The 15995-nt window shown below is 39.2% G+C and overlaps 1 protein-coding gene across 4 annotated transcripts in view; it reads right to left on the minus strand.

Annotated features, from left to right (window-relative positions):
- Window positions 1-15995, minus strand: part of EPB41L5 (erythrocyte membrane protein band 4.1 like 5) — a 167408-nt gene that overhangs the window by 72786 nt on the left and 78627 nt on the right. For 3 of the 4 annotated variants that reach the window (XM_070389247.1, XM_070389240.1, XM_070389237.1), the window contains exon 16: window positions 15581-15687. In XM_070389247.1, coding sequence (XP_070245348.1) covers window positions 15581-15687 — 107 coding nt within the window. Of the gene's footprint in view, window positions 1-10036; window positions 12462-15580; window positions 15688-15995 lie in introns of those variants that run through there. The other variant, XM_070389253.1, reaches the window with a different exon arrangement.

The following is a 15995-nucleotide window of genomic DNA, read 5'->3' on the forward strand; positions in this document are numbered from 1 at the left end:
CAGTTCAGTTCAGTCACTCAGTCGTGTCCAACTCTCTGCAACCCCATGAATTGCAGCATACCAGGCCTCCCTGTCCATCACCAACTCCTGGAGTTCACTCAGACTCACGTCCATCAAGTCAGTGATGCCATCCAGCCATCTCATCCTCTGCCGTCCCCTTCTCCTCCTGCCCCCAATCCCTCCCAGCATCAGAGTCTTTTCCAATGAGTCAACTCTTCCCATGAGGTGGCCAAAGTATGGATGTGAGAGTTGGACTGTGAAGAAGGCTGAGCGCCAAATAATTGATGCTTTTGAACTGTGGTGTTGGAGAAGACTCTTGAGAGTCCCTTGGACTACAAGGAGATCCAACCAGTCCATTCCGAAGGAGATCAGCCCTGGGATTTCTTTGGAAGGAATGATGCTAAAGCTGAAACTCCAGTACTTTGGCCACCTCATGCGAAGAGTTGACTCATTGGAAAAGACTCCATCACCAACTCCCTGAGTTTAGTCAAACTCATGTCCATTGATCGATTATTATCCCTGATATATAAGGCCCCACCTGCCTGGTCCCCTGCCTAGCACCCTCAGAACCTTTATCACACCAGCGTCTTCCTCACTTATGCTCCATCCACTTTCCTTTCTACCCTCAAAAGGCAACTCAAAGGCCCCTGTGCCAGGAATAACCCTGCCCGAGTTATTCCTTCTCTTCTGGATGGCTGACCCTTACACATGTCAACTGAAGGATCTCCTCGAACACCTGCCTGCCCCTCCCACTCACACTGACATCATTTTATTTTCCTCACAACATTTACTACTACTGAAACCCCAGCACCTTCATCTGTTTGTATAACTATTATCAGTCTCCTTCACTAGAATGTAAGTGTCGTGAGTAGGAATTGATGTCTTTCTTGCTCACTACTGTTTTCTAAAATACAGGCCAGTGACTGTATACAGCAGGTACTCAACAACCAGTCACTGAATAACTGAGTTATTAACTTCTATGTGTACCAAGACACAAACTATAGTTTAATGATAATGAAAATCCTCATGAAATCTCAAATGTTCATTTAGGAGGCATTCAAAACAGAAGAGTCCAAAATAAAATAGTGTAACTTTAAATGGTTAGTACTAAGGAGGAAAAAGGAAAAAAAAAACAAGGTCTGTCAACTTTCTATAAACACACCATCACTAGGTCAGGAGACATACAAAAACAACACTCCACACATCCCCTCTGACTTCCAATCTATTTCATTTCAAGGTAAAAGAGGGGTTAAGGGGGACAGAATGTGTAAAGAAGGGGAGATGGATTAAAAGCAGCACACCCATTGTGAGTGACATCAGCAACATTTTCAATCTTTTCCAAACTTTGTCTCAAAACAAAGCCAAAAAGGTAATAGAATTCATTCCCCGCCCCCTATCTTCCACTAAAACTGTGGTTGATACACCTGAGTCACAAAGATTCTGAGCAAACAATCTTTCCTCACTCACCACCACACCCCTGAGTACAGGCTGTGATTTATCTCAAGGCTGCTTGTGTGGGTTACTGAGATTTTAATGGGTAACTTCAGATAAAACACCTCTCCTGACTGAAGCCTGTCTGCAAAAACCATGTGAGGATTTATCTCATTTTTGGATAACTTGTTACAGGGCTTACCCCTAACCACCCAAACAGGCTCACTGCAGTCTCTCTTCTCAAGGGAAATACACATGTCATTCAAACAGAATATTCTTACTGCCCTTCATCCAGAAAGATGAATTTAACTGTCCCACTGCAACTTACAAATAGACAGGATTACCATTTACAAATACGCAAGTTTCAACAGAGAATTTTTTTAAATGTAATTTTATAAAAGTGAGTAATTCATCCCTGAGCATCCCATTTTCTGTAGATGTAAACTACAAAACTTACTTTTTATTCTCTCTAAAAGAGAGAAACAACTAATTGTCCTGGTAAAGAGTTGTTCATACATTGAAGACTTATTTAATGTAAATGTCACTGTGCATTATTTTCACTCTATACATTCTGTCTCACGTAGATAGGGACAAACATAGACAATGCACCAGAACATTCAAGCAAATGTTAGTTCTTTGAAAAAACTTAATACTCAGATTTCCCTCCAGGGAAATTAAAAAAAAAAAAAACCCACAAACAAAAAAGGAGACAAAATTTCAGAAGCTATAGGTAAGTAAGATTGTTATAGCCAATTTTTTAAATGGGCAAGGATGTGAATAGACACATCTTCAAAGAAATATGCAAATGGCCAGTATGTTTACAAAAATTCCAACATCATTAGCCTCCTGAAAATGCAAATCAAAGTCACAAGGAGATACAACACCCTCACAACAACTGGGATGGCTGTAATGAAAATGTCATGTAAACTGGTACACTTGCTTTGGAAAACAATATGGCAGTTCAAAACATTAAACACAGTTACCATATGACTGGGCAATTTCACTCCTATGTATGTGCATGCCTGAAAGGAATGCACATACATGTTTATTAAAAAAAGAAGCAAATACATTAAAGTTCCTGGCTGCCATAAAGTAGAAACCCAATGTCCACCAAATGATGGACAAAATGCTGTATATTATACAAGGGAATTTACTGAGCCGTTGAAAGGAATCAAATACCGATACAGGCTACCACATGGATGAGTCTTAGAAACATCGTGCTAAGTGAAAGAAGCCAGACACAAGAGGTCACATATTGTACGAGTCTATTTATAGGAAATGCCCAGAATGAGCAAATCCAGAAACAGTAGATTAGTGCTTGCAGGCCTGGGGGAGAGGAGAGTGGGCAGTAACTGCTAACAGGTGAGGGTTTCCTTGGAAGATGATGAAAAATGTTCTGGAATTTGCGAAGTGGTGATGGCTGTAAAACTTCTGTGAATACACTTAAGTCTATAAAGACAAGTGAGATGTTACACTTTCACTCTGCAGCTTCTGGCAACGTTGCTGTACACAGCCATTCTTCAGCATACACAAAGGAATATACAAGGGCATTATCACGTCTGTCCACCGCCTTCCTTTTCATGGACACTTATCTGAATACATTGAAGCTATCTGTCTTGTTCCCCATGTCGTTTTAATCCATACTTACTTATTCAAAGTAGTACACGCTAGCTAAGAAAACCAATGTCTCCTTCACACCACTCTCTGAAAATTCACTCTTTATCCAGGTGCATTTTCTGTGCACCTTACAAATAGACACATGGGTTGGCGGCTTTTACAGAAGTGGGGACATACCTCAAGGAGTCACTTCACTAGAGTTTGTTAACTCAACAATGTAGCACTGACACACTCCAATAAGCAGCTCCTGTAGATTTTCCTCATTTCTTAACAATTACAGTATGGATACAGCATGACTTAATTATCCCAATCTCCCATCAACTGACAATGACTCTTCACAATGCCTCCAGAGTACACTTTCTAAAGAAATACAGGCCTCACAGTTTTTCACTGTGATGGAGCAAGTCAGCATAGCAGACAGCAGTCTGGGCCCTAAGACTAAGCTGAGTCTGAAGCTCAGCCATACCCTTTACTAGCAACATGGCTTTGGAGAAGTTACACACCCTTATTGTGCCTGATTTCTTCACTGGCCTAAACGTCTTACAGATTTGTATTAGAATTCAGTGACTGGCTGGGTTAAATGATAACTGCCGTTAACTCCAGAATGAGGCCAGGCACAGAAGCACTCAAATGTCAGTTTGTCATTATTACTAAACATCCTCACGAATTCTGTACTAACTACTCAAACCCCATTCATCACTCCTCGACTGTAACTTGCCCTGAAAGAAAGTGAAAGTTGCTCAGTCATGTCCAACGTTTTGCAACCCAATGGATTATAGCCTGCCAGGATTCTCTGTCCATGGACTTCCCCAGGCAAGAATACTGGAGTGGGTAGCCATTCTCCTCTCCAGGGGATCTTCTCCAACTCAGGGATGGAAACCAGGTCTCCCACATTGCAGGCAGACTCTTTACTATCTGAGCCACCAGGGAAGCCCATAACTTGCCTATGCTACCTTGAAATTTTCTTTTGCTACAGTCCTCTGGTCCACAAGTGCTCCTGCTTCTGTGTGTCCCTCAAAATCTGATGTAAATGTTAGGAAGCCTTCTTTAGCTTCCAACTTATCTACCTTCTATGACCTCACTTAATGACTTTGTACTTGTACGTTATTTGTAAATCTGCTCTTCTCCATAACTAGAGTGTAAACATCTTGAAGCCAGGGACATCATTTTGACTATCCCTTCATCATCAAGTGTGACAAACCATCAACTACTGTTTACGGAGTGCTGAGCCCAGGACTGCTCTAGGCATGGGGGAGTATACAAAATGCATTCCCTTGACAGAGCTGACATTCTATTAAAGGATGTAAAGATGACAAAAAAGAAAACATACCCAAAAAATAAAGAAAGAAAACATATATGTAACATGAAACAAAGAGAAAAAAATGAACAAGGTAACAGGGACACAAAATGCAAAGAAGGTTGGGGGCCCATTATTATTTTAGAGTTCAGCAATGTTCTCTGGTAAGAAGCCTGAAGGTGTCAGAATGAACCACAGGAGATTCAAGGAAGGAATATCTAGGCAGAGATAAAGTGCAGAAATCCAGAGATGGAACACGCAGAGTACGTCTCTGACCAAGTCTTTTGAGGAAGGTGAGCAAAGTCAAGGAGTAGGAAAAATTATTTTTTTGTCAACATGTAGATTTTGGGTTTTAGTCTGAGATGAGGACCTTGGAAGGTCTGAGCAGAAGCAGAACGTGATATAGTCTAAACTATAATTAATGGGGAGCATGAGACAGGCGCCAAGGGCGACGGGAGACGAGGTTAAGACAAATTATATGGAAACAGGGCAGGAGCAGTAAACAGTGACAAGCAAACTCTGGATATAAAGTCAGAACTGGCAGAATTTATTGACTGATGAGAAAGAGGAGGAGCCAAGACGATGACAAGGTGCTGAGATCTAAGCCAGCGCTTCTCGTGCCTCAGTATGAGGAGCATCTCCAGGAGAGCACGTGAAACAGCACTGGGCCTCACTGGGGCCAGTCCATCTGGACACAGGAGGGCAGACCGAGCACAGATGATCTGACAGAGAGACATTAATCCACCATCAGATTGTAAGATGTACAGGAGATCACTTCTGATGGCTTGTCTTCTCAGTGAACAGGAAGCAAGGTCATGACCTGAGACTGAGTGAATGAGAAGCAAGGAGATGGTGGAGGTTTACAAGAGGAGACATTACTGCCACCAAGTGGGAAAATCGACAGATTCAGGATTTCAGCAGCATTCAAGGTCTGAAACTTGAGCTCAATAGCCAACATTTAAAGTCAGACTATTTAATGATATGGCATTTCACATTTCCCATCCAAATGCACAGAGGACAGAAATGGATTTACCCAGGATTATTTGGAGAAGGAAATGGCAACCCACTCGTGTTCTTGCCTGGAGAATCCCAGGGACGGGGGAGCCTGGTGGGCTGCCATCTATGGGGTCGCACACAGAATCAGACACGACTGAAGTGATGCAGCAGCAGCAGCAGCAGCCCCAGAATTTAGCTAGATATGTACAATTGGGGCGGGGGGAAGGGGGGCTTCCCTGGTGGCTCAGTGGTAAAGAATCCACCTGCCAATGCAGGAATAGTGGGTTTGATCCCTGGGTTGGGAAGATCCCCTGAAGAAGGAAATGACAACCCACTCCAGTATTCTTGCCTGAGAAATCCCAGACAGAGGAGTCTGGCAGGCTACACAGTCCATGGGGTCAAACAAGAGTTGGGCACCACTAAGCAACTAAAGAGCACAAGTACATAAGGGGAAGGATCATGGAAAGTGACTGTGTGTGTGAGGAAGAGAAAGGAGGTGGTGTTCTGGTAGATATTCAGCAAATGCTGAGGTGAATCAGAAAAGAAGACAGCGATACGAGATTCCCAAAATCTTTCACTTAAAACCTTGCAGTACTAGCCCCAGGTCTCTTCACCAAATCCAAACTCCTCCAACTGCCAGTCCATGTCTTTCCAACCCATTCAAGCACTGGTTGGTGCTACTGCTCCAGCATAACGGGCGTTTCAGCCACAGAATCAATCTGCAAACCCTCTGGTACCAAGGCTTCCCAGGACTCTGCTGGAAGAAGTTGGTCCCCAACCAGAAAGAATTAACACAAGTTGTTAAAAATGGGTCTTATCTCTAAACTAGCAGAAGTGAAGTGAGTCGCTCAGTGGTGTCCGACTTTGCGACCCCATGGACTGTATCAGTTCAGTCAGTCGTGTCCAACTCTTTGTGACCCGATGAACCACAGCATGCCAGGCCTCCCTGTCCATCACCAACTCCCAGAGTCCATCCAAACCCATGTCCATTGAGTCCGTGATGCCATCCAACCATCTCATCCTCTGTCGTCCCCTTCTCCTCCTGCCCTGTCTTTCCCAGCATCAGGGTCTTTTCAAATGAGTCAGCTCTTCGCATCAGGTGCCCAGAGTATTGGAGTTTCAGCTTCAAAATCAGTCCTACCAATGTACACCCAGGACTGATCTCTAGGATGGACTGGTTGGATCTCCCTGCAGTCCAAGGGACTCTCAAGAGTCTTCTCCAATACCACAGTTCAAAAGCATTAATTCTTTGGTACTCAGCTTTCTTTATAGTCCAACTCTCACACCCATACATGACCACAGGAAAAACCATAGCCTTGACTAGATGGACCTTTGTTGGCAAAGTAACATCTCTGCTTTTGAATATTCTGTCTAGGTTGGTCATAACTTTCCTTCCAAGGAGTAAGCGTCTTTTAATTTCATGGCTGCAGTCACCATCTGCAGTGATTTTGGAGCCCCAAAAAATTAAGTCAGGTACTGTTTCCACTGTTTCCCCATCTATTTCCCATGAAGTGATGGGACCGGATGCCATGATCTTCATTTTCTGAACGTTGAGCTTTAAGCCAACTTTTTCACTCTCCTCTTTGACTTTCATCAAGAGGCTCTTTAGTTCGTCTTCACTTTCTGCCATAAGGGTGGTGTCATCTGCATATCTGAGATTCTTGATATTTCTCCCGACAATCTTGATTCCAGCTTGTGCTTCCTCCAGCCCAGCGTTTCTCATGATGTACTGTGCATATAAGTTAAATAATCAGGGTGACAATATACAGCCTTGATGTACTCCTTTTTCTATTTGGAACCAGTCTGTTGTTTCATGTCCAGTTCTAACTGTATAGTCCATGGAATTCTCCAGGCCAGAATACTGTAGTGGGTAGCCTTTCCCTTCTCCAGGGGAATCTTCCCAACCCAGGGATCAAACCCAGGTTTCCAATATTGCAGGCAGCTTCTTTACTAGCTGAGCCACAAGGGAAGTCCAAACTAGCAGGCCTGCAATTAAATAATCACTGAAGCTAGTGGCTGGGCTTCAACTGTAACTTTGCTGTAGGAAGTTCTTCCGTGTAATAATATAGATTCTGATGGTATTCACATGCTGGATGTGTCCACAGTTCTCTGGATGCCCCTCTAACTAGCTCCACAAGAAAAACCAAGGTAGCAGCTGTCTTCCTATATCATCTCACCTTTCATTCTTTTCTTTTGTTCCATCCCTAATAATTTGAATAGTTTCCATTATATATTAATAATAATCAGTTGTGTCTGTAGATCAAGCCTTTATTAAGAAATCTGCAACTTCTTACAAATCCTAATCATACTCTGGTATATACCTTATTTGTTTTTAACATATTAAAACTAGTTAAAGACAAACAAACAGGAATTCCTTTGACAACAAGAAATTAGGTCTATAGCTGCTGAACCTGTTTTCAAGAGGAGGAGTATAGGTTTGTTACACCACCAAGGGAGGCTCCAGTCACACTCCTTAGAGAATGTTGTTCACTGAGTCAAGTATCTCTTCCCATGCCAATGTAAACAAAATGCTGGCCAGCTGTCAGGAACAAAACAGAAAAAGTTCACTCAAGCACCATCACCCAGAATTAAGGCCATGGCTTGCTGTTAGGAGAACAGAGGCTTATGTAATCTTCTAAAAACAAAAAGTCTGTGACAACAATTTCTTCTTGAAAAAGAGGAACACTTATTTTTCCACTTTAGTGTAAGTAATAAAATACATCATTAAACTTTTTTTCCTTTCTGCAATCTCTTTTGAAATTTTCTCTTCTCTAATTTCACTCATTATCTGAGGCTCATATGATCCTCCCACCAGCGCAAAGAGCTCAAAGGAGCTAGTGTGTTACAAATTAGCAGGGGTCAAGAATTGAAGAAAGACATTTCGATATTTGGCAAAACTAATACAATATTGTAAAGTTTAAAAATAAAATAAAATTAAAAATAAATAAATAAATAAAACTAAATTGTAGAATTGAAAAAAAAAAAAAAGAATTGAAGAATTGAAGTCATATAACACATTTTCCACATGCCTGTGCCCTAGTATCTTTACCATCAAGGTAAATGTCAGCTGAGCAAGACAGAATTCTCACAATGATTTCATGTGACTAAAGTAAAAGTTAATTTATATGACAAGAGGAGGAAAAAGATTTATGTTCTTGAAAAGGAGAAGCTGAACGCCATACCTAAATTCACATGATTCATAACATCTAGAAAAGATCTGACAAATCACATTTTATGCATGAGACAGAGGCGCATGGAGAGAGGGACTTCCCCACCACAGACGTATCTTCACATTCGGTCCCTTACATAAGACCATCTCACATGCAAGCATTCACAGCAATTCTGGAAGCAAGGTATAACTAATAATGTGGTATGATGTATATTAAAATTAAGAAGTATGTGGGGGTAAAGAGATTAAATATCATTGGCACAAGATGATTTTATTTCTCCAAATCCATATAAGTCCTATATACCATGGATATAAAATAAATTAATGCAATGTGATATTTTCAAACTCAATATTCAAAGCTCAGCACACGAAACATAATGGTCTTTCAAAGCAGTTAATGATGATTTACAAGTGAAGAGTCTGCTCCAACCAAGACAGAGCACTGTGGTTCAAGTGCTGACCACTCCACCATCAGAGCACACGGCCTTAACACAGGACAACCGTCTTCCCACTTCTCAGTTTACGTCTGTGAATATGTACAGAAAGGGGATCAAAGCAGAGGGGATCAAAGTGTCTTCTTATGCCTATAAAGCCAGTCATTGCATAATACCCTTCTTCCTCATCAAACCCCAAACACTAGAGCCCTCCGCTCCTTACCCTTTCGTCTATTTTCCTGTTTCACAAGACAGAAAGATGAAACACGGGATATCAAGACACATGAAAGTTATAAACCCAGGTTACTAAACAAAATTATTTTTTAGCAAATCAACAAATATGCAAAAATCTAGTACGTAAGAGAAACTCCCATAATTAAGGCTCAGCTAATGGTTTTATCCCATGAAATAAGCTGCCTCCCTGTCCTCCATTCAGGAGAAACATAAGCTGTATAACCCTGACATGTTTACATGGCACCTTCTACATCCTGAGCAATTTTAACAATAAAGAATGATACAAATGTCATGAATAACAATAGCTTCCAAGTCAACACTTTAAATAAAAGAGCCCCCACTTAAAAATGATCTAAATTATACTGATATTACAATATTTGTACACAGGCTGCTTTTTTCTCTGTAAAATTACAGACACATACATAATAGGATAAAGTTTGTTTTTCTCTGTAAATTCATCAAAATGTGTGAATACCCTATCAAGATCAGAAATGTCAGATTATACTCAGAGATACGTAAATGCCTCAGAAGTGCTTTTACCATTGAAAGAAATAATGATCTTAAGAAGCTCATGTATTTTCATGCATCAAAGTGTAAAGGTCACTTTGCTATCTTTGCTGTTTCTATAAAAATGCAGCTGACACAAAATCAACTTAATTCAAGATGTTAAAATTAGTTAAACAAAATTAGCCAAAGCCCTGAAGTTGAATCACATGATCTTGGTGTTCTGGGCTGATGGATCCCTCTGATCAAAAGGAGAGTAAACAGCCAAGTAAGGTGCTTCTGGAGTGTATTAGGTCCCCAATCAACGACGTAGGATCACTGACCTTTTAGACAGAATAAAATGCAGAGTATAAAAAGGTTGGTGACAATTTATTTAATTTAGGTTAAGCTGCTAATGAACTCTTCATACCTCGGAAACAATTTATATATCCATCTTGAAAATACCAGCAGGAAATATTCCCAACATTTGCACTCTGAGATCCTGGAGTACAGGAACTTGTATGAAGTAGAAAGGTTTGATTCTATGACCGTTCAGCCTTAGCCCTTCACTCCCCTACCCTTTGCTACCTTCTTGCCCTGTCACCCCTCCAACCCAGTCTCTATCAGCAGGAATTTTCAATTATGATCCTCCCACTGCTGCAAAGAGCTATTTTATAACAATGTTTTCAAACAAAGGAAAACCATGTGATTCTTCCATTATTTAAATGTAACAGTATTAACTTAAATTCTAAGTACAGAAATGACCACTTTTACTATAAACAGAAGAGTTTATTCTTCAATCACAATCCTTCTGTACTTCCCCAAGTTAAGATTCTGGGTAAGATGAATATGAGGCATTATATCAGGAGTTCAGACTTTAAGATTAATTTTAAAGTGAGAGAAGTCAAGCCTTAGGACTTTCTAAGAGACCAGAAAGCTGTGTTGATATTATGCCTCTTTCTGGTTTCTATTATATAGTAAGGTTTTAATCATATTCATACCCATGAAATCTTTTCTTAAATGGAACAAATCAGAGTTTCTGTGTTTAAAATGTTATGATTCAAATTCCCTTAAAAAAAAAAGAATCACCATTGACAATAAGAATCTGAGCTATGTAAAATCTAGCAGAATCATGAGGGGTACACATTAGTGGCCATGTTTAAGCATGCTATGATGACAGCCTTCCAGAGTTTTCAGCTGGGCTATTTAAGATATGTACCTGCTCATATGTAGATACATTAAAGAATACTTATATATGACTTAATAAATTCAGATTGAAACCTGCCTATAAATTAAATTCCCTAAATATTATTTACTTCTGATTATTTATGTCTTATACGGACAAGTTGTATTGTATTTGCAACCAAGAACCCACTAATATAAGGCCCTCTGAAACTTTACCTTCATCTAGCAGAGACAGTAAGACTGACCACTGAGGTGAGCAGAATAGTACACAAGTTATGTTATTTTTAATTAAATCTTCATTATCTTGATGTATTATGAATTCTCAGACAATAAAATGACTCTCTATATATACAGGTTAAACGTTTAAAAATTTTGTTAAAATTTTTTAAACTCTAAAAAGACAAAAGAAATTCTTCCCTTTATATCATCTCCCATTACATCAGAAATATATTTCTTCCAGTTAATTTGCCTCTATGAGTTAAATCAAAGAGCACAATTACATTCTGAAGTTCATAAAGGACCAAAAATAATAACATATGCAAAAATTGATTAAAAGTGATATGCATTAAGTATTAAAGGTGATACAGTTTTGGCTTCAGAATTTTATTTTAGAGGTTGTGCAAGGCCAGATTATGAACCTGTTTGCAAACCTGGGAAATCTATCAGATGCATGAGATAAAAGAGAAAAGTGAAAAGGCAAAAGTAAATACATGTTCCATTTGTACAACCATTCAGTAGTAATATAACCATTCAGCTCACCATTGATTAATCAGTTAATCATGCAAAAGTAACCATTCAGACTCCTCTCTTTACATGAGGCACATTATAGTGATTTCTAGACCTTCTGTTAATTTAAAATACTTGTGTTTATTAAAAAGTAAGTTTTAAATTTAATATTACAGTAATTAAATTATAGAACCTCAGGCACTCAACTGAAATTAAGACTTAGGTCACTTCAGAAGTATTAAAAATAGTGTGTAAGACTGGTCTATAAAAGTATCACCACAGGCTGATCCACCTGGCCTGGACATACTCCCTTCTGTGTGTATTTTCAGTGGGACTGATTCTTCTCACTTCCATCTACTGGTACTGCATGGAGGCTGGGGTGATAATGGGCAGCTTATTCATAAACACAAATCTTCTCCTGAAAAATCTTCTAAGTGATGTGTTAACATGTTAAAATCACGAAAAAATCTTTCCAAAATATCCTTTGCAACACAAAAATATTTGTCACTATCACTGATGGCATATAGCTTCTTCAGATCCTTTTCCCTTTCACAGAAGATTTCAATTACAAACAACACTACCCAACGAGTGATTCAGTGTAAAATATCTTCTCCCAAATTTTCTTAATATGATTGATCCTCTATAAACTCTAGAAATGTATACCATCAACTTGCACAACAAAGTCCTAGTGCCCAAGAGGCTCAACACTCATATGTCAGTCATGGCTGCAGGGCCAGGAAAATGAGCATTCTGCTGGGCTCCTGCATTCTTCACATTGTGCTCATGGACAAAGGCAGGATAGTTTCTAGGTGCAGGATGGGGTGGGGACAAGGCCCTTGTGTCCCACTGGTTTCCACCACGTTGAGAGCGATCACCGGCAGCCGAGAGCCTGGATGGTTGGGGTGGGAGGGGAGCACAGTTAGTCAACAGGAGAAGATGAAGGTGTAAGAGGTAATAAAGAAGGCCATGTGACCAGCATGCACCACTGCTACGAGCAGTTACCAGCATCTACTCCATGCAATGAGAACATCCAAGAACAACAAATGGGGAAATCCACAAAGTTACATGTAGTAGAAAATGGCAATATGGAAATATGCACAAGTAATCAGAATCAGGTGAATTAAATAAAGAAGGAAATTCACAGAGACCAAGACACTTTGTATCTGTCCCTGATATCGTTATCAAAATCAAAGGCAGAAAAGTTGCCTGAGGTCCTAATGAGAAGAAAAAATGCTTATAATCTATTTCATTCAAGTATCAGAAAGGACAATTTTACATAAGGACAAAGCCACATACAGCAAAGGGCAATTGTGAAAACTTATTTCACAAATCAAGTGGCATAAAACTGAAGTCCAGGAAACAAAATTCAGAAAGAACATTAAAAAAAAATCTGCCCTCACAGAGCCTGTGTAATTGGACATCAATGTTTCCAATTAACAATGGAGAAACACTGTTTCTTCTACAGTGAATGAAATTCAACAGGTACAGATAATGTGATGAGAAAAAGCCCCTCCAAGAAAGTGTTAATGCCTTTTATCACAATTGCTATAAACAACATATGAAAGTAAGAGAGTGAAACATGCAAAGAAGCAGTTTCTGATTAGAAATGATCAGAGTCCTCCAGTAGAAAGAACACATTTGCCAGAGTTTTGTGCATGACCAAAAGGGCAGCACACATTTAAGGTAACTACAAAGGGAAAAAATCACCTCAATTATAAAAATGTCTAAGGACAGACATTCTATTCAACTAAGGCATGCATCTTCACCTTTCTTCCTTAAGGAAACTGAAAATAAATTAGCTAAAAGGATTTTCAGAACAAATTTGGAAGCCTTTTTCGTTTTTTTTTTTTAAACAATAAAATTATCATCTTTCCTTCAACTGCAATACAAGCTGTTCATCAGATCTAACCCAGAAAACTCACAGCCCGCAATCTAGGGTCTCTAAAAATTTAGAAAATTTGGTTTATATTCTCCCCTACATATGCAAGATTTTCCACATAGTATTCAGTTTTGTTTATAAGTAGATAATGGGCTTTAAATACATAAATTCTCAAAAGATAGTTTAAATATTGAGTAATTCTATACTGACATACCAAATCATTCACTCAAATAATGGTGTCATTTAGAAGATATCAGCCATAAAAAGCTACAAAACTGAACAAGGAGTACATTTAGATTAAACTGGTTAAAAGTTATCTACCAGAAATAGAATAGTCCATTATTCCACCCAACCGTCCAAACCCAGGGAGCATTTCCAAATTTTATTAACATCACTTTCTAAAGGAGGACTGTTTTAGATTCATGTGAAAGTATTAGAATCAGAGCATGCAGAAATAGAAATTAAAATGTAGATTCATCTTAAGGCTGGGGAACCCATCAGCTCCAAGACAGGCCAGCTCTATGCTTAGTCCCAGGTCTTGCTGACACACACTGAGGCATGCTGGGCCTGAGGGCCACCACTGTGCTCCATTTCCACAAAAGCAGTCACAATACAGTTATATAAAGAAGGACATACAGCTCCAAATTTATTTTTCTTGAAATTCAATACTCAGAGAATCAGCATTCTCTTTTTTAATGCTGCATCAAAGGAACTGAGTAATGCCTAACAAATCAAATAGATTTAAATATGTACCAATTAAAATTGAGAAGCTAAAGATTTAAACATTATACAGATACAAACAAACCAGACTCTCATTCCATATTAACATAAAATGTAAGCATGTATTAAATGAGCTCTTTTTTAGTTGAAATCTCAGTACTATGTTTCTTTGCCAAAGACTTGGCGGTAACAAAGAGACAAAACACAGCCTCTTACTGGAGCTGTGTTTTCAGTAAGAAACCAAAGAAACTGTTTTTAATGGCTTAAAAAAATAAAGACTAAAATTTGACGTGTAGAAGCCTTGCTGTTTATCCTTTAAGTGTGTGCCCACATGCACACACACACACAAAGTACCCTTACCATATTCTCAAGTAGAAAGGGCGGGGGAGGGTCATCGGAAAACACGAGGGCAAAAACCCCTTGATCTTAGAAACTTATCAAGTTATTTGGAACTGAAGCAAAAATATGCCCAATCATCAAGAGCAAAGCACCTTGCTGTTAGTTAAGCCAAAATAACAGTGAAAAACAATTACATAGCAAAGACTGAAAATAATCACCAACCACTGTTGACCCACCACCATGAAGGAAGAGCTGGTTGCACAGAAAGCTGACCCAAACCTTGAGATCACCAACAGAAACTCATTAGATTTCAGGTAAACAAACTGAGAGCAAGAGAAAAAGAGAAAAATCCTATCAATTATCAAAGTTCATATCATAAACAGACAAAACTTGAACAGATGATGCCCAACATGACCACTCAATCAAATAATCCCCAAGGAGCCCCCCAGGCCACATATATTTATTTGGGAAGGGATGAAACCCCTGGATTAATCCCATAAGCCACAAAGTATCCATATTTGTACACTCACTATTAGTCTAAAAAAAAAAAACAAAAAAAAAACAGACCCTGGGACTCTAAACAAAGGAAGTATCTTCCCATCATTAGATTATTTCTCCACCCCTTCCCCATGGAATATTTCATGCTTTGTTCTATTGGACTATAATTATGGTTCTGTTTTGGCTTTATCTCCTCCAGTCTTTAATAAAGAAACCACATCCAAAGCAATAGCATCATATTGTGTAGAATAACATGGAATGAAGACATGATCCTTATGGATCTGGGAAAAGGTCCTATCAAGTAGCACTAAAGTCTTTTTCAACAGAAAACCACTGCCACTCCCAGCTCACACTAACCAGTCAGGAGAGCCATCTCACAGGCTTCACTGACACTGTCACCCTGCTTCATCTGCATCCCTAACTCATCCCAAAAACAACATGCTTTTTTTGTCACCTTACAAATATGAATAATTTGCTTTCAATCATATTTCAAGTAGTCTAAGATTATGGCTGGGGATTCAGAACACCCTTAGGCAAGCAACACTTTATTTTGGTTTAATGAATAAACGAACCATTTCTTGTCATGCTGGTCTGCTCCAGGACTCTTTGGAAGATTCTCGACCTCCACTACCACAGGACCAGGAGGAATCACAGGCACAGTGGACCTCACACCCCAAGCCTTTGGACAAAAATTATAAAAGATCTCTTCACCAGTAAGTAGAATATTAACATGAAATACTAGCTACACAGTGAGCAGATACAACAGTAATAAACATAGCAATAAACAAATGCTTGAAAGTTATATACCACCTTTGGGACAGATAATCATCTAACTGAATATTGGTATTTTTTCATTTTACAGGATTTACAAGGTCAGAAAATGTTTTATTATAACATTAAAACCTTTTCTAACATCTTAAGAGAATAAAGTAACAGGTCTCATACTGTTGAGCCATTTTACAGATAAAAAGAAAATGCACAAAATTT

Source organism: Bos mutus, chromosome 2 (assembly GCF_027580195.1).
Source record: "Bos mutus isolate GX-2022 chromosome 2, NWIPB_WYAK_1.1, whole genome shotgun sequence".
NCBI lineage: Eukaryota > Metazoa > Chordata > Mammalia > Artiodactyla > Bovidae > Bos > Bos mutus.